At 49.1% G+C, this 19,261-nt stretch overlaps 1 protein-coding gene across 3 annotated transcripts in view; it reads left to right on the forward strand.

Moving 5' to 3' along the window:
- The window catches only part of acox3 (acyl-CoA oxidase 3, pristanoyl), a 182,939-nt gene that overhangs the window by 15,493 nt on the left and 148,185 nt on the right, over positions 1 to 19,261 (forward strand). For 2 of the 3 annotated variants that reach the window (XM_059645781.1, XM_059645790.1), the window contains 2 exons: positions 14,533 to 14,607; positions 17,672 to 17,761. In XM_059645781.1, coding sequence (XP_059501764.1) covers positions 14,533 to 14,607; positions 17,672 to 17,761 — 165 coding nt within the window. The remainder of the gene's footprint in view (positions 1 to 14,532; positions 14,608 to 17,671; positions 17,762 to 19,261) is intronic. The other variant, XM_059645786.1, reaches the window with a different exon arrangement.

Below are 19,261 nucleotides of genomic sequence, written 5' to 3' on the forward strand. Positions count from 1 at the left end.
TGGGTGCTATCCTTATTTCAAGAGGTTGTAGAAGTCTTCTAGTCTGTTCTGATGTGTTTTTAACAGAGTATGGTGGCCAGTCTATTGGGGCATACAATGTCTTCTTGGTGTTGTTTGTTTGTCAGGAAACCACGGATGCAATTAACAAACATTGTTGAAATAGACCCCATCTACATAGCACTTTAGTACAAAACTAGAAACAAGACTGCCCACTGTGACAGACTGGACCATATTAATCCAGAGTTTCACAGAACAACAGCGCTTCAGTGGAGGCTACACAACAGAAGGGAGACAAAATATTTGCATGAGAACCAGTCAGCACAGCAAACCAACCAACAAACTCCAACAGCAATCCGAGCTACAGATCTTCCTGTGGCAGGAAGTCCTGAAAGGATAAGCACTAATTTTAAAACACCCACCTAGTTCTTGACTGACCCACAAAATCTAGCATTCTTTCCATACCCACTTTTCCAGAACTATTCAGGATCTTCTACGCTTCAACTCATCCCTTGCTGTTCTAAACGGGAACAAATAAGAAATGTGAAAAAATAAATAGTCAATAAAACAACCTACTTATTCCAAGCATCAATCTAATAAACCTCTGCACTGCCTCTAAAGAGACTTACATTCTAGCGAGTTTTGAGAAGATTTGTAGCTCAGGTTGAGGTTCTGGATGTGAGTTTGCTCACTGAGCTGGAAGGTTTGTTTTCAGATGTTGCGTCACTTTTTTTTAAATTTGAAAAAATATACTTTATTCATAAGATGTACAAAAAAAAACATATTTACACACCTACCCAGTCATGCAGGCCGCTCTGGGTTGCCCAGGGGGTACATACACCAACTAAAGGAAAAAAAAGCAAAGAAAATACCCCGGCAGTCATCAACCCGCACAGTCTCCATTGGCCCCCTGACCAGTTGGGGAAGGTGCCAGCTGGGCCCAGTTACCAGATAGGGCCCTTTCTACCATTTTGGACGAGGGGTTTCATACCGTGGTCTTTCCCCACCGTGCCTTGGCAGCAGCTGCCCCAAGCTTTAGCGTGTCCCTCAGCACGTAGTCCTGAACCTTGGAATGCACCAGTCTGCAACATTCGGTCGGGGTCAGTTCTTTCAGCTGGCAGACCAGCAAGTTGCGGGCAGACCAAAGAGCGTCTTTCACCGCATTGATGGTCCTCCAGGCGCAGTTGATGTTGGTCTCGGTGTGCGTCCCCGGAAACAGCCCGGAGAGCACGGAGTCCCGCGTCACGGAGCTGCTCGGGACGAACCTCGACAAATACCACTGCATCCCCCTCCAGACCTCCTGCGCGTAGGCACGCCCCAGAAGGAGGTGATCGACAGTCTCGTCCCCCCCTGCAGCCACCTCGAGGGCAGCGTGTGGTGGTGCAGAGATTCCGGGCATGCATAAAGGATCTCACTGGCAGAGCCCCTCTCACCGCCAGCCAAGCAATGTCCTTGTGCTTGTTTGAAAGTTCTGGCGATGAGGCATTCTGCCAAACGACTTTGGCAGTCTGCGTGGGGAACCACACGACGGGATCCACCCTCTCCTTTTCCCGAAGGGTCCCAAGGATACTACGTGCTGACCACTGCCTGACGGCCTTGTGGTCAAAGGTGTTTCCTTTCAAAAATTTCTCCACGAAGGACAGGTGGTACGGAACGGTCCAACTACTCTGAGCGTTCCGCGGCAACGAGGCCAGGCCCATCCTTCGCAACACCGAGGACAGGTAGAACCTCGGTAAGTAGTGACACTTGGTGTTTGCATACTGAGGATCTATGCACAGCTTGATGCAGCCGCACACAAAGGTAGCCGTCAGGGCGAGGGTGGCGTTTGGTACGCCCTTTCCCCCCTTCCCCAAGTCCTTGTACATGTTGTCCCTGTGGACCCAGTCCACCCTCAACCCCCAAATGAAGTGGAAGATGGCCCGGGTGACCGCAGTGGCGCAGGTCCAGGGAATAGGCCAGGCCTGCGCCACATACAACAGTACCGAAAGCCCCTCGCACCTGACAACCAGGTTCTTACCTGCGATGGAGAGGGACCGGAGCGTCCACCTGCCCAGCTTCTGCTTCAATTTGGCGATACGCTCCTCCCAAGTCTTAGTGCACGCCCCAGCTCCACCAAACCAAACACCCAGCACCTTCAGGTAGTCTGTCCTGACGGTGAAGGGGATGAAGGAGCGGTCGTCCCAGTTCCCGAAGAACTGGACCTCGCTCTTACCCCTATTGACTTTGGCACCCGAGGCCAGTTCAAACTGGCCGCAGATGTCCAATAGTCTACTCACCGACCGACGATCGGTGCAGAAGACGGCGACATCGTCCATGTACAGGGAGGTCTTGACCTGAAGGCCTCCGCTGCCTGGGATAGTCACGCCCTTCAGGCTCACGTCCTTCCTGATGGAGGTGGCGAAGGGCTCCACACAGCACACGAACAAGGCAGGAGAGAGCAGGCAGCCCTGCCTGACTCCAGACCTAACAGGAAAACTGTCTGATTCCCACCAGTTGATCGAGACTGCGCTAACGATGTTGGCGTAGAGCAGCCAGATCCAATTGCGGATGCCCTCCCCGAACCCCAATTTGGAGGGGACGTCCCTCATGTAAGCATGAGAGACCCTGTCGAAGGCCTTCTCCTGGTCCAGGCTGACGAGGCAGGTGTCCACCCGCCTGTTCTGTACGTAGGCGATCGTATCCCTGATGAGCGCGAGGCTCTCAGCGATCTTCCTGCCCGGCACAGCACAGGTTTGGCCAGGGTGAATCACTGACTCCAGGACAGACCTGACCTGGTTGGCTATGCCCTTGGCCAGGATTTTGTAGTCCACGTTCAAAAGTGAAATGGGACGCCAATTCTTAATTTCTTCCCTCTTCCCCTTCCTCTTGTAAATGAGGGTGATGATGCCCTTCCTCATGGACTTGCACATTTCCCCTGCCCGAAGTGCACTATCGTACACCTCCAGCAGGTCCTGGCCGACCAGGCCCCACAGAGCGCAATACAGCTCGACCGGTAAGCCGTCGCTTCCGGGAGTCCTATTCCTCCCCAAGGACTTGAGGGCTCTGGACAGCTCGTCCAGGGATATCGTCCGGTCCAGCCACTCCCTTGTGCCGTCATCTACGACCTCCATGATAGACAACAGGAACGACTCGGAGGCCGTGCTGTCCGTGGGCTTCGTGTCGTACAGTCCGGCATAGAATGATCTGCTGATCCTCAAAATGTCGGGCCGAGACGACGTCACTGAGCCGTCGTCCTCCTTCAGCCGGCTAAGCACAGAGCTCTCTTTGTGCACCTTCTGAAAGAAGAAACGCGAGCACGTCTCGTCCTGCTCCACGGAGTGGACCCTGGACCGGAAGATTATCCGGGAGGCCTCCGCGGCGAAGAGCGAGGCTTGCTGGCCCCTCACCTCGTGGAGGTCCTCCGTGACATCGACCCCCATCAACTGCAGAAGGAGCAGGTTCTGCACCCTTTTCTGGAGTCGCGACAGCTTTCCCCACCTCTCTCCCGCCTTCTGAACACCCTTGAGGACAAAGAACCTCTTGATGTTCTCCTTCACCGTCTCCCACCAGTCGCCTGGAGACTCAAAGAGGGGTTTCACGGTTCTCCAACCGGCGTATCCCTCTTAAGCTCCTCGACGTTCTCTGGGGTCAACAGAATCGTGTTGAGCTTCCACGTCTCCTTGCCGGCTGGCTGGTCGTCCTGTAAGTGACAGCCGGCCAGTAGGAGACAGTGGTCAGAGAAGAACACCAGCTCGACGCCGGCGGACCTGACCGAGAACGTCCGTGACACAAACAGGAAGTCTATCCTTGAGCGGATAGACCCGTCTGGCCGCGACCAGGTGTACCTCTGCTGCGCTCCGTCTGCAGGGGTGCTGAAGACGTTGAGCAGCTTGGCGTCATTCACCGTGCCCATCAGGAATCTGGACGTGACGTCCAGTTGACTCCCCCCACCCGCTGTCCCCAAGCCGGATCTCCCATCTGCATCAATGATGCAGTTGAAGTCTCCGCCTAGGATGACCGGCCTGGACATAGCCAGCAGGGGTGGAAGCCGCTGCAGGAAGGCCAACCGCTCACTCCGTACCGCTAGGGCGTACACGTTGATCAGCCTCAGGGGAGCGTTCCTATAGGTGATGTCAGCCACTAGGAGGCGCCCCCCCACCACCTCCTGAACTTGTGAGATGGTCAAGTTGCGCCCCCGCAGCAGAATAGCCAGGCCCGAGGAGCGACAGTCGTTACCCCCCGACGAGATCGAAGGCCCACAGGTCCAGGCGCCGGACCATTTCCCGTACCTGCCGAGGTGCGGTATCCCGCACTCCTGCGGAAACAGGAGGTCTGCCTTGATGGTGGTCAGGTAGGCCAACGTGGACACACATCTTGCGGTTGACTTAACGCTGCGCACATTAATGCTCGCAACTCGTACCCCCATTGTGGGCAGTGACCGCAGTACCCTCCCCAAGTCCAAGGTCCAGCCCCTCCATCTGTCCCTTCATGCCCATTGCCCGGGCTAACTGCTGGATTCTCTCCGGGCTCAGGAAACCGTCCGTGCTGCCTTCCGGGTGGCATCCACCCATCAGGGGTGCGGAGGCAGGAGGGTCCAGCTCCGGGTCAGGCTGGGGACGTGCTGATTCCTCCTTCCCGCCTGGAAGTTCCGGGGGGGGCCCCCCCGGTGCTCCAGCGGCACTTGACTGGGTGTCGGAGGGAGCCATCAGTACGCCTCCCGTCACCTGGAAGCGGGGTGCTGCTTTCCTTCTCCCTCGAGATCTTTAACTTCTGCTTCGGGTGGGCCCTCTCCGAATCCCCCTCGTCAGAGGAGCTCTTATAGCCCCCCTGTAGCTGCCTCTTCCCGCCAGAGGGTTGTGGTTCCTGGGGCCGTCGACGCACCTTCTTCCTCACTTTCCGGACTGTTGTCCACTCCCCTGGGTCGCCTGTCGCCGCCTCCATCGACTCGGAGTTGTCGGGGGTGATCGGAGCCTGCAGGGGTGCTTTGCTGGCCTCGGGCCCATCCTGCGGTGCTGGGCCCTCCTGCACGGCCTGGCCCTCCTGCACATTAGTGGGGTCCTTGCTGGGCCCTGGTGCCTTCCTCCCCTCTGGGGGGTCTGGCCCCGCATTGCCCCTGCCGGCGACCTGGGCGTAGGTGGCCCCCCGCCACGGGCATGCCCTATAGAGGTGGCCCGCTTCCCCGCAAAGGTTGCAGCTTTTCTCTCGTGGGCAATCCTTTGCAAGGTGTCCCTCCTCCCTGCAGATGGTGACTTTCCAATCAACCGCCACGTGACCTGACCTACCACAGGCATGGCAGACTTTAGGTTGCCCTGCATAGGTCAGGTAGCCCCTGCTCCCGCCGATCGCGAAGCTGGATGGTGGGTGTACGACATCCCCGTCCACGCCCATCCTCAGCGTCACCTTGACCTGCCTCTTACTCGTCCAGATGCCAAAGGGGTCCACGATGTCAGTTAGGTCCCCTTCCACCGTCACATACCTTCCGAGGAAGGTCATGACATCAACTGCTGGCACATGCGGGTTGTACATATGTACAGTCACCACACGGCTCCTCTGTGCTGGCATCACAAACAGCGGGACAGCGGTCAATACAGAGAGGGGGCCCTCACCTCCTTTCTCCTTGAAAACCTCCAGGAAGCGCTCGCAAAGCTTGGCACTCCTGAAGGTCACGTCATAAAAACCTCCTCCTGGGAAATCCTGCAGGCAGTAAACGTCCGCAGCAGCGAACCCACAACAGTCCAACAGGACCCTCTTCACGAAGAAGGTGTGGTCCACAGGTGCACCTTCATCCACCTTCTTTACAGAAACACAGATGGTGTTCCAGACCCCCTGACCTGGGGCACGAGCACTAGCCGCAGCCATCGTTGCAGGTTGGCTGCTCCCCTGAACCAGCATTAGGCCGAAGCCAGCATTAAGATCCACTGGTCGCAACGGTGCACAGCAAACCCAACATTCTCCTTTCACCTCCAAGACAGCACTCTCCTCCTCTCGGTCCACAAGAGAGTGGGACTTTATTGTGTTCCAGATGTAAGCTAGTTCACTGAGCTGGACAGTTTGTTCCCAGATGTTTCGTCACCATTCTAGATAAAATCATCAGTGAGCCTCCAATGAAGCACTGGTGTTATGTCCCACTTTCTATTTATCTGGTTAGGTTTCCTTGCGTGGGTGATGTCATTTCCTGTTCTTTTTCTCAGGGATGGTAGATTGGCTCCAAATCAATTGATTTGGAGCCAATCTCCCATCCCCTGAGAAAAAGAACAGGAAATGACATCACCAACACAGGAAATGACATCACCCACCCAAGGAAACCTAACCAGATAAATAGAAAGCGGGCCATAACACCAGTGCTTTGTTGGAGGCTTACTGATGATGTTACCTAGAATGGTGATGAAACATCTGGGGACAAACCTTACAGCTCAGTGAACCAGCTTACATCTCAAACACAATAAAGACCCACTCTCTTGTGGACTGAGAGGACGAGAGTGCAGTCTTGGAGGTGAAAGGAGGACGTCGGGTTGGCTGTGCACCCTTGCGACCAGTGGATCTTAATGCTGGCTTCGGCCTAACGCTGGTTCAGGGGAGCAGCCAACCTGCAACGATGGCTGCGGCAAGTGCTCGTGCCCCAGGTCAGGGGGTCCGGAACACCATCCGTGTTTCCGTAAAGAAGGTGGATGAAGGTGCACCTGTGGACCGCACCTTCTTCGTGAAGAGGGTCCTGTTGGACTGTTGTGGGTTCGCTGCTGCGGACATTTACTGCCTGCAGGATTTCCCAGGAGGAGGTTTTTACGATGTGACCTTCCGGAGTGCCAAGCTTTGCGAGCGCTTCCTGGAGGTTTTCAAGGAGAAAGGAGTTGAGGGCCCCCTCTCTGTATTGACCGCTGTCCCACTGTTTGTGATGCCAGCACAGAGGAGCCGTATGGTGACTGTACACATGTACAACCCACATGTGCCAGCAGTTGATGTCCTGACCTTCCTTGGAAGGTATGTGAAGGTGGAAGGGGACCTAACTGACATGGTGGACCCCTTTGGCATCTGGACGAGTAAGAGGCAGGTCAAGGTGACGCTGAGGATGGGCGCAGACGGGAATGTCGCACACCCACCGTCCAGCTTCGCGATCGGCGGGAGCAGGGGCTACCTGACCTATGCAGGGCAACCTAAAGTCTGCCATGCCTGTGGTAGGTCAGGTCACGTGGCGGTTGATTGGAAAGCCACCATCTGCAGGGAGGAGGGACACCTTGCAAAGGATTGCCCACGAGAGAAAAGCTGCAACCTTTACAGGGAAGTGGGCCACCTCTATAGGGCATGCCCGTGGAGGGGGACCACCTACGCCCAGGTCGCCGGCAGGGGCAATGCGGGGCCAGACCCCCGGAGGAGAGGAAGGCACCAGGGCCCAGCAAGGACCCCACTAATGTGCAGGAGGGCCAAGCACCGCAGGATGGGCCCGAGGCCAGCAAAGCACCCCTGCAGGCTCCGATTTCCCCCCCGACAACCCGGAGTCGATGGAGGTGGCGACAGGCGACCCAGGGGAGTGGACGACAGTCCGGAAAGTGAGGAAGAAGGTGCGTCGACGGGGCCAGGAACCGCAACCATCAGGCGGGAAGAGGCAGCTATAGGGGGGCTATAAGAGCTCCTCTGACGAGGGGGATTCGGAGAGGGCCCACCCGAAGCAGAAGTTAAAGATCTCGAGGGAGAAGGAAAGCAGCACCCCGCTTCCAGGTGACGGGAGGCGTCCTGAGGCTCCCTCCGACACCCAGTCAAGTGCCGCTGGAGCACTGGCGGGCCCCACGGAACTTCCAGGCGGGAAGGAGGAAACAGCGCGTCCCCAGCCTGACCCGGAGCCGGACCCTCCTGCCTCCGCACCGCTGACGGGGGGATGCCACCCGGAAGGGAGCACGGACGGTTTCCTGAGCCCGGAGAGCGTCCAGCAGTTAGCCCGGGCAATGGGCATGAAGGGACAGATGGAGGGGCTGGACCTTGGACTTGGGGAGGGTACTGCGGTCACTGCCCACAATGGGGGTACGGGTTGCGAGCAGTAATGTGCGCAGCGTTAAGTCAACCGCAAGATGTATGTCCTCGTTGGCCTACCTGACCACCATCAAGGCGGACCTCCTGTTTCCGCAGGAGTGCGGGATACCGCACCTCGGCAGGTACGGGAAATGGTCCGGCGCCTGGACCTGTGGGCCTTCGATGTGTTCGGTGGGTAACGACTGTCGCTCCTCGGGCCTGGCTATTCTGCTGCGGGGGCGCAACTTGACCATCTCACAAGTTCAGGAGGTGGTGGGGGGGCGCCTCCTAGTGGCTGACATCACCAATAGGAACGCTTCCCTGAGGCTGATCAACGTGTACGCCCCAGAGGTACACCTGGTCGTGGCCAGACGGGTCTATCCGCTCAAGGATAGACTTCCTGTTTGTGTCATGGACGTTCTCGGTCAGGTCCACCGGCGTCGAGCCGGTGTTCTTCTCTGACCACTGCCTCCTGCTGGCCGACTGTCACTTACAGGACGACCAGCCGGCCGGCAAGGGGACGTGGAAGCTCAACACGACTCTGTTGACCCCAGAGAACGTCGAGGAGCTTAAGCGGGAGTACGCCGGTTGGAGAACCGTGAAACCCCTCTTTGAGTCTCCAGGCGACTGGTGGGAGACTGTGAAGGAGAACATCAAGAGGTTCTTTGTCCTCAAGGATGTTCAGAAGGCGAGAGAGAGGCGGGGAAAGCTGCCGCGACTCCAGAAAAGGGTGCAGAACCTGCTCCTTCTGCAGTTGATGGGGGTCGATGTCATGGAGGACCTCCGCGAGGTGAGGGGCCAGCAAGCCTCGCTCTTCGCCGCAGAGGCCTCCGGGATAATCTTCCGGTCCAGGGTCCGCTCCGTGGAGCGGGACGAGATGTGCTCGCGTTTCTTCTTTCAGAAGGTGCACAAAGAGAGCTCTGTGCTTAGCCGGCTGAAGGAGGACGACGGCTCGGTGATTTCGCTCGGCCCGACGTTTTGAGGATCAGCAGATCCTTCTATGCCAGACTGTACGACACGAAGCCCACGGACAGCACGGCCTCCGAGTCGTTCCTGTCATCTATCACAGAGGTCTTAGACGACGGCACGAGGGAGTGGCTGGACCGGACGATATCCCTGGACGAGCTGACCGGAGCCCTCAAGTCCTTGGGGAGGAATAAGACTCCCGGAAGCGACGGCTTACCGGTCGAGCTGTATTGCGCTCTGTGGGGCCTGGTCGGCCAGGACCTGCTGGAGGTACGATAGTGCGCTTCGGGCGGGGAAATGTGCAAGTCCATGAGGAAGGGCATCATCACCCTCATTTACAAGAGGAAGGGGGAGAGGGAAGAAATTAAGAATTGGCGTCCCATTTCACTTTTGAACGTGGACTACAAAATCCTGGCCAAGGTCATAGCCAACCGGGTCAGGTCTGTCCTGGAGTCAGTGATTCACCCTGACCAAACCTGTGCGGTGCCGGGCAGGAAGATCGCTGAGAGCCTCGCGTTTATCAGGGATACGATTGCCTACGTACAGGACAGGCGGGTGGACACCTGCCTTGTCAGCCTGGGCCAGGAGAAGGCCTTCGACAGGGTCTCTCATGCTTACATGAGGGACGTCCTCTCCAAATTGGGGTTCGGGGAGGGCATCCGCAACTGGATCCAGCTGCTCTACGCCAATATCGTTAGCGCAGTCTCGATCAACGGGTGGGAATCAGACAGTTTTCCTGTTAGGTCTGGAGTCAGGCAGGGCTGCCCGCTCTCTCCTGCCTTGTTCGTGTGCTGTGTGGAGCCCTTCGCCGCCTCCATCAGGACGGAAGTGAGCCTGAAGGGCGTGACTATCCCAGGCAGCGGAGGCCTTCAGGTCAAGACCTCCCTGTACATGGACGATGTCGCTGTCTTCTGCACCGATCGTCGGTCGGTGAGTAGACTATTGGACATCTGCGGCCAGTTTGAACTGGCCTCGGGTGCCAAAGTCAATAGGGGTAAGAGCGAGGTCCAGTTCTTCGGGAACTGGGACGACCGCTCCTTCATCCCCTTCGCCATCAGGACAGACTACCTGAAGGTGCTGGGTGTTTGGTTTGGTGGAGCTGGGGCGTGCACTAAGACTTGGGAGGAGCGCATCACCAAATTGAAGCAGAAGCTGGGCAGGTGGACGCTCCGGTCCCTCTCCATCGCAGGTAAGAACCTGGTTGTCGGGTGCGAGGGGCTTTCGGTACTGTTGTTTGTGGCGCAGGCCTGGCCTATTCCCTGGACCTGCGCCACTGCGGTCACCCGGGCCATCTTCCACTTCATTTGGGGGTTGAGGATGGACCGGGTCCGCAGGGACACCATGTACAAAGACCTGGGAAATGGGGGAAAGGGCGTACCAAACGTCACCTTCGCCCTGACGGCTACCTCTGGGTATGGCTGCATCAAGCTGTGCGTAGATCCTCAGTATGCAAACACCAAGTGTCACTACTTACCGAGGTTCTACCTGTCCTCGGTGTTGCGAAGGATGGGCCTGGCCTCGTTGCCGCGGAACGCTCCGAGTAGTTGGACCGTTCCGTGCCACCTGTCCTTCGTGGAGAAATTTTTGAAAGGAAACACTTTTGACCACAAGGCCGTCAGGCAGTGGTCAGCACGTAGTATCCTTGGGACCCTTCGGGAAAAGGAGAGGGTGGATCCCGTTGTGTGGTTCCCCACACAGACTGCCAAAGTCGTTTGGCAGAATGCCTCATCGCCAGAACTTTCAAACAAGCACAAGGACGTTGCTTGGCTGGCGGTGAGAGGGGCTCTGCCAGTGAGATCCTTTATGCATGCCCGGAATCTCTGCACCACCGCACGCTGCCCTCGAGGTGGCTGCGGGGGGGACGAGACTGTTGATCACCTCCTTCTGGAGTGTGCCTATGCGTAGGACGTCTGGAGGGGGATGCAGTGGTATTTGTTGAGGTTCGTCCTGAGCAGCTCTGTGACGCTGGACTCTGTGCTCTACAGGCTGTTTCCGGGGATGCACACCGAGACCAACATCAACTGCGCCTGGAGGACCATCAATGCGGTGGAAGACACTCTTTTTGGTCTGCCCGCAACTTGCTGATCTGCCAGCTGAAAGAACTGACCCCGACCGAGTGTTGCAGACTGGCGCACTCCGAGGTCCAGGACTACGTGCTGAGGGACGCGCTAAACCTTGGGGCAGCCGCCGCCAAGGCGCAGTGGGGAAAGACCACCGTATGAACCCCCTCGTCCACAATAGAAAAAAGAACCCTATCTGGTAACTGAGCCCAGCTGGCTCTGTCCCCAACTGGTCAGGGGGCCAACTGGGACTGTGCAGGGTGACGACTGCCGGGGTGGTTTCTTTGCTTTGTTTTTTTTTCTGTGTTTTGTTTTTTCCTTTAGTTGGTGTACGTACCCCCTGGGTAACCCGGAGCGGCTTGCATGACTGGGTAGGTGTATAAATGTTTTATTTTTTTGTACATTCTATGAATAAAGTATATTTTTTCAAATAAAAAAAAAAGTGACGCAACGTCTGAAAACAAACCTTCCAGCTCAGCGAGCAAACTCACATCCAGAATACTTACATTCTTCCTTAAAGAAGGAGACCATCACTGCACTTGGTTTATGAGATGTGATCTCAGCAAAACTCTATATGACTGAAACATAAGACTCTTATTGTTACGTTCAATTTCTCTTGTAAGGAAGGACGGCATTCCATTCACCACCTTGATTATATGCTGTACCTACATTTAGCTGTTTGTGTCTAATGCACCAGAACACTTAAATGTCTCTGCACATCAGAATTCTGCAGTCATTTTTCTATTTAAAACACTTTTTAAAAAATTAATCCTGCCAAGGCACTCAACTTCACATTTTCCCACATTGTACTCCATCTGCCAGAGGTTTGCCCACTCGCTCACTCAACCTATTTTATATCTGTCTGCAACTTCCTTATATTTTCTTCTCTCCATACTTGCCCAACTATTTTAGTGTTGATTTGAAGTTTAGCTCTTATGCCTTTGCTCACCTCTTCAAAGTCAATGATATGAAACGTTGAGGCCACAGCACAGATCCCTGCTGGACTGTGCTTGCCAATCAGACACAGACTCCTTTTTCTGCAGTCTGTTTTCTATCAGCCAGTTAATCTTGTGTCCATGCTAATATTTTATCCCTACACTATGGTCTTTTACTTTCTGCAGTAACTTTTGTTGTAGCACCTTATGAATTACCTTCAGCAAATCTAATAACAGTATGCCTATAGACTCCCTTTTATCCACAGCATGTGTCATTCCAACAAACAATTCCAATAAGTTGGTCAAGCAAGCTTCCCTTTGACTGAGCCATACTGTCTTCTGACTGTCTTGAATTCTTCCACAGGCACATCTATGATGTCTTTAATGCTTGATTCTATTTGCTTCTGCATAGCCAACATCAAGCCAACTGACCGACAGCTCCTGTTTACTACCTCCCTCCCTTCTTGAATACAAGGAATCATTTTTGCTATTTTTCAGTCCAGTGGAATCATTCATGAGTCTAGGAATTCTGTAAAACTTGACATGAATGCATTTACAACCTCTTAAGACATAGGATGAAGTCCAGAAACTGGTACTTCTGTCAGTTTGCTTAGTACCATGTGTTTTGTGGTTGTAATTTCACCAGACTGTCCTCTCCCTTCCACCTCCTGACTTATAGCAATATCCTTTAAATATGTGTAGAATCTCCTGCTGTTCAAGCTAACTTGCTCTCATTCTAATTTCTTAGGACTAAACAACCTTTGTAGCCTTCTCGACCATTCTTTATATTCTGACCAGTCATCTAACCTGCTGCTCACCTTTTGTGCATTTGTATGTTTTTTTGCTCAAGGTAGATGCTTTTCCTATCTTTGAGCACAGACAGGATGTGGGGATTGCGGGGGTGGGGGGGTGATGTGGTCCTCCCTTATAATTTTTCTTTACAATGGGAATATTATTCTGAGTATTCTAAAATCTCTACTTAAAAGTCTGGGACTGTCTCTTTTGATCTATCCTTTAGCCTAATATGCCAGTTCACCTTAAATAGCTCAATACAATGCCCATGTAGTTGCCCTTATTTAAAATATTGGACTTAGCCCCAGTCTCCTCCCTTTCAAACCGAAATGTAAAATTGATTCATCCTGTGGTTACTGATACTTAGACTTGTATGAGTTGAGGTACTGCTAATTTTTTTGTCCTTATTTATAATTCCTAAATAACTACTTCTAAAGAAAGAAATAACTTGATTTTGGAAAAAGTAATATTTCTATTGATGTAGGCACCATTGTTCTGATAACATTTTATTGTCCATCCCTCATTGGTGAGCCATCATCTTGAACAGTTGTTGTCAATATAGCATTGGTGCACCCATGGTGGTTGTAAGAAGAGGGTTCCATGATTTTGACCGAGTGACTGTGAAGGAATAGTGGTTATAGTCCCAAGTCAAGACGGTGTGTGGTTTAGAGAAAATCCCTGGAGTTAATAGTGTTCCTTTGCATCTGCTGCCCTTGTTGGTTTAGGCATTGGAGTTTGTGCATTTGGAGGGTGCTGTCCAAGAAGCCTTGATGAGTTGCTGCAGTGTATTTTGTAGGTGCTACACACTATTGCCACTGTGTGTTGATGGGAATTGAGAGAATGTTGTAACTGGTGGATGGGTACTAGTTAGATGGGCTATCTTCTGAATAGTGTCAGACTGCTTGAGTGTTGTTGGAACTGGCCTGATACAAACAGATGTTAGGTATGCTATTATACTCCTAAGTTTGTGCCTTGCTGAAGGTGGACTGGCTATGAGGAGTCAGGAGGTGAGATACTCACTGCAGAATTCCTAGTCTGTCCTCTGTCCTACTCTTGTAGCTACTATACATGAATAGATGGTACAGGTCAGTTTTTTTTTGTAAATAGTAACCCCGAGGAGGTTGATAATGAGAAGTTCAGAGATAGTAAAAATTTTGAATATTAGTGAGATGTTTTAGATTTGCTCACTGGAGATGACCATTGACAACATTTTTGTGATACGTATGTAACCTGCTGCATATCAAGCCTGAATATAGTCCAGGTCTTGTAGCATATGGGCGTAAACTACTCGTTTTGAATGGTGCTAAACATTGTGCAATCATGATTAAAAAATCACTAGTACCGATCTTATAATGGAGGGAAAATGTTTAATGAAGCAGCTGAAGATTTTGGGTTAATGAAACTACCCTGTAGCACCCTTGTGGTGATGTCCGGGGACTGAGATAAATGTCCTGTGATTTAAATGAACCACTGTTCACGTCCCAAGGACAACCCAAATTTCCTTCAGCCAATGACCTATTCTTTAAAATGGTGTCAGATCTCTACAGAAGCATAGCTCCTGAGAGGAGACTGTTGTAAAACAAGTTGACGGCTATATGAGAAATGCATTGGTAAGCAGGGTGTAGGTAGAACCACTACTGACTTGAATTTTTGTCTTTGTTGATCAGGATAGTTTTGTGTTTTAATACTTTGAAGCTATTTCATTTTTTTTTCTAGCTTATGCTTTGAAATGTAAAGTTAATATTGATTTTATTCTGATTAGTGAAATCTTCATTAATTAGAATTTGACCTGCTAATTTCAGATGTTTGGAGGAACTGTTTTAAATTCTGGATCCAGTAGGCATCATCAGTTTTTGGAGAAGATAATCAGTATGGAGGTACTTTTTTGACATTTCAAGTAATTCAGTAATTTCAAGTCTGTCTTCAGGATGCACTGTAAAAAGGAACATGATAATAATTTGATTATACATAACTTCCTGAAGTGGGGCATAGTAACATACAAAATAGGAGCTAAACTAAACCGTTCAGCCTCTTGGGCCTGCACTGTCATTCAGAATGATCTTGGCTGAGCTGTTTGTATTTTGAATTCCACATTCTAATCTACCTCTAACTTTTGATTCCACAACATAAAAATATGTTCACCAACTATTTTTAAAAATGCGTAATGCCCACCACTGTCACCTTTTATGAGCAGAGTTCCAAAGCTGAACAACCATATGAGAGGAAAAATTCTCCTTCTCCCATTTCTGCAAGGATGACCTGTTATTGTAAAACCTTACCACCTAATCTACATGGTCCCACAAGAAAACATCCTTCAAAGTGAAGACTAATCAGGATCTTTCATACTTTAAGTCATCGCTCATGTTTCTAACCTGTCCAACCTATTCTCACAACACAATCCACTCACTTGACATATCCATCTGGTAAACCTTTTGAGATACTTCCACTGCATTTATTTCCTTCAGTAAGGAGAGCAAAATGGCACACTATATTTGAGAAGTGGTCTCTCAAATATCCCTGTTGAAATGAAACATAACAATTTTACTGTAATGCTCAATTCGTCTCTTTAAAAGAGAGCCTTCCCTTAGCCTTTAATTATATTTGTACCTACACGGTAACTTCTTGTGATTCATGCGCTGGAACGTCTAAATCCTTCTACTTTAGAATTCCAGAGTTGTTCTCCTCTTAAATAATGCACAATTTTAATTTTTTTTCTGCCAAAGTCACCAACTCCACATTGCTCCACAACATATCCTGTCTCCAGATTTTTGCCTACATACTCAACATATTAGGAGTTTGTGGACAAACATAGATGTCTTCTTCACCACATTTTCTAGCCTATCTTGGTGTGTCTGTAAGTTTAACGACCATACCTTCTTTCCCTTCGTCTAAGTCATTGATGTAAGTTGTAAAATCTTGAGGCCACAGCACACATTCCTGTGAGACTCCACTTGTCACATCCTGCCAAAATGACCAAGACCCACTTATGCATACTCTGTTTTCTCCTAAGAAATCAACTTTCTGTGCCACTATGTTACCGTCTTCACTACGAGCTTTTATTTTCCAGTTATCTTGGATGCGGCACCTTATCAAATGCCTTCTGGAAATCTAAATATAGTCCATCCATTGGGTCACTTCTATCCACCGTGTAAATTGCTTCTTCAGATTTTATCGGATTCAAATTTCACTTTGTGTCATGGTGGAATTTGACCTCATGTTCCCAGAACATTGGCCTGAGTCCTGGATCACTAGTCCTGTGACACTATCACAGTTACATTGCCTCCCCCCACCTAAATTGCTCATTCAAAAAACTTTAATAAATTAGTTGAAAATGATATCCCTTTGTCAAAGCTATGGTGACTTTTTGTGATTACCTTGAATTTTGCTTTATAAATGCACAACCAGAATCTTTTTAATGGTTGATTCTGACATTTTTCACTTACCCATGACAGACTTAAGACTACCTGGCTTATAGTTCCCTGTTTTCCATCTCCCTCCCTTCTTGAATAGAGGATTTATATTTACTGCCTTTCAGTCTGATAGAACCTTTTCTGATTAGAGATTTTTTAAAAGTTAACTCCAACGCATCTTCTATCTCGCATTAGTCCCCGCTTTTGTCACCCTAAGGAAAAAGTCCACCTGGACCAGGAGACTAATAAGCAAACTGAAAGATCATAGCCTGATTACCACTTCCCTCCTAATTGTAATTTTACTGAGTTCTACTGTCTCTTTCACATCCCAAGAATAGCTTTTGTTTTTTTCTCACCTTTAATTCTGAATGTCTGACCTCTTACTAGGTCTGTAGCCCACCCCGTCCTTGGTCTTAGACTTTCTGGCCATGGGAAACAATTGTTATGATACACATTTATCAAGCCCATTCAGAACCTTGTACATCTCAATAAAAGCATCTGTTATTCTTCTGAACTCTGGAGGTTTAAGGTCCAGTCTAATCCATCTCTGCTGTCCAAGAGTGAATGTGTTGTACTATCATTCTGTCATTCAAATACAGTCTGAATCAGAATGACAGATGCTTTGTTAGGCAAGTATATTCTTCTTTTAGGCAGGAAACCCAAAACTGTGCCCAGGTCTTGATGTAATTTAACCAAAGCCACATATAAATTTCTGTATAATTACCACAAGCCTTCTTTACACTAATGTTTCAATTTGCTGGCAATAAAGGTTCCGTACAATTTGCCCTTGTAATTGCTTGCTGAGCAAGCATGTTAACCATCTATCTTGTATGTACAAGAACAACCAAATCTTTGAATATCAACATGTCGCAATTTCTCACCTTTTCAAGAAATATTTCCATTTTCTTCATACTAAAGTGGGTAATTTTACAAATAAAACTCATTCTACTGCCTTCTTGCCCAGTCACCTAACTGGTCTCTTCCCCTTTGCCATCTCTTTGTGTCATCTTCTCAGCTTGCTTTTTTCATCTAAAGTAAAAATAAAAAATGCTGGAAATAACAACATGCAGAGTGGAGAACATCTGTAGATACAAATTATTAATATTTCAGTTCTTTCCTCATCTGCTAAGTATTTCCACCATTCTCTGTTTTTATTTCAGATTTCCTACATTTGCAGCATTTCATTTCTGTTTTATTTTTCCCATATAATGGCTCAGGAGTCCAACTTTTCCAAAACATCCATAAAAGAAATTATGCTAATGTTATAGGAAACACTACATTTTTGATTCTGAGTACTAATAATGTCAACAAACGTGGAATGCAAGTTGGTTTGCTCAGTGTACGACATACTTGTCTCTTGTAGCAATGTGTGATGACTTGAGAGAAGTTTTAGAGCACTTTTGTGATTACTCATTTCCCTGTCACTTCTTTCTTCTCTCTCATTACTCACTCACTTTTGGAGTTATTTAGTATTTTGTTTTGTATGTTCTTTCAAATATTTTTCACAATTTATTTATCTATTTATCTATAGATCTTTGGATGTTTTGCTTTGACTGAGCTGAGCCATGGTAGCAATGCTAGAGCTATGAGAACAACAGCAAAGTATGATCCAGAAACAAAGGTTAGTATCATGCATTCAGAGATAAATAGTTTATAACATGCTTAGAATATTTTGTTTTCACTTATTAACTTCTGATTTTCATATCTCTCTAATTGGAAGCAGAAATCATAGTTTAATGTTCTACAATGCTTTTCAATAATAGTTTACTTTATTCCGAATAGCTAGCATATTTCCTACGTAGCTCATTGTAATTAATGGGATATTTTGCTTTACTAGGAAACTTGTAGCATAGAATAGCCTGCTGCGTATTAACTACTTCTAAAGTGAAGCTGTAGGTAACTTTACTTATCCCTTGTAAATCAGAAAAATATTGTCTTCTTTAGAGCTAATTAGAAGTTTAATCATAAAGTGATGGTTAGATTAAATAAAAGGTCAGATGTTTCATGTATGAATGCTGAAGTCAATTGTACTTTCTCTTTAGTGGTGAATTCCTCCATACATTGGAAGATACTGGCTTTCTTTTGTATTATATTTTTAAATTCAGTTTCATGTGTAACCATTTTAAGTATTTAACAAAGTTGCATATGAAGAATGATGATTTGGGGTCTCCAGACATTTCTTTTACAATGCATTGGGATTGCCAAACAAAACAGATTAGCCTGCAGTTTTCAGAAATTAAAGATTGCTCATTTGGGCCCTTCAGGTAGCAAGTAGTTGCAAATATAATTTCATATTTTTATTTTTGCAGTGGAAAAAATGTGAGCAAATCCCAGCTGCTCCTTTTTGGTTCTTTATTTGCTTTTCTTATACCCATCGTCTTACAAGGTGCATCAACCTTTCCTTTATTCCAGGCAGTGGCCAGGAATTACTTTGTGACTGAACCTGTTCCATTACCTCATGCCATTGGCAAAGTTGCTGTAAGAATCAGAATCGGCCAACTAAGTTCAGTCTGCAATAAGGCAGGCCTTCAGTAATTCAGTTATGCATACTGAAAGGTTTTGCTTCTAATGCCAGAATTAGTTTGTTTATTGCAACGCACATGATCCATTTATGGTGATTAATTGAAAAGGATTCCTACAACTATATGCTAGCCATAAACTAACGTAGCAACTCTAAGACCCATATGAAGTAAGTCTGGAGAAAACATTTTTCAGCCTGAATTCCTTTTCGTCACTTCCTGTCTTGAATTCTTCCTGTCCCACAGTAGATAAGCATTAGCAGGCTTTAGCCTATGTATAAGAGATGATAGGAACTGCAGATGCTGGAGAATCTGAGATAACCAAGTGTAGAGCTGGATGAACACAGCGGGCCAAGCAGCATCTTAGGAGCAGTAAAGCTGACATTTTGGGCCTAGGCCCTTCATCAGAAACATCAGCTATCCTGCTCCTAAGATGCTGCTTGGCCGGCTATGTTCATCCAGCTCTACACCTTGTTATCTCCAATGCTTATGTATAGCTAGCTGCTGGGATATCAATGAGGGTGTGCCATGATGACTTGGGAAAATTCCCCATGATATACTTCCAGTGTTACGCCACCAATCACCACGTGTTAATGACTAAC

Source organism: Stegostoma tigrinum, chromosome 1 (assembly GCF_030684315.1).
Source record: "Stegostoma tigrinum isolate sSteTig4 chromosome 1, sSteTig4.hap1, whole genome shotgun sequence".
Classification (NCBI taxonomy): Eukaryota; Metazoa; Chordata; class Chondrichthyes; order Orectolobiformes; family Stegostomatidae; genus Stegostoma; species Stegostoma tigrinum.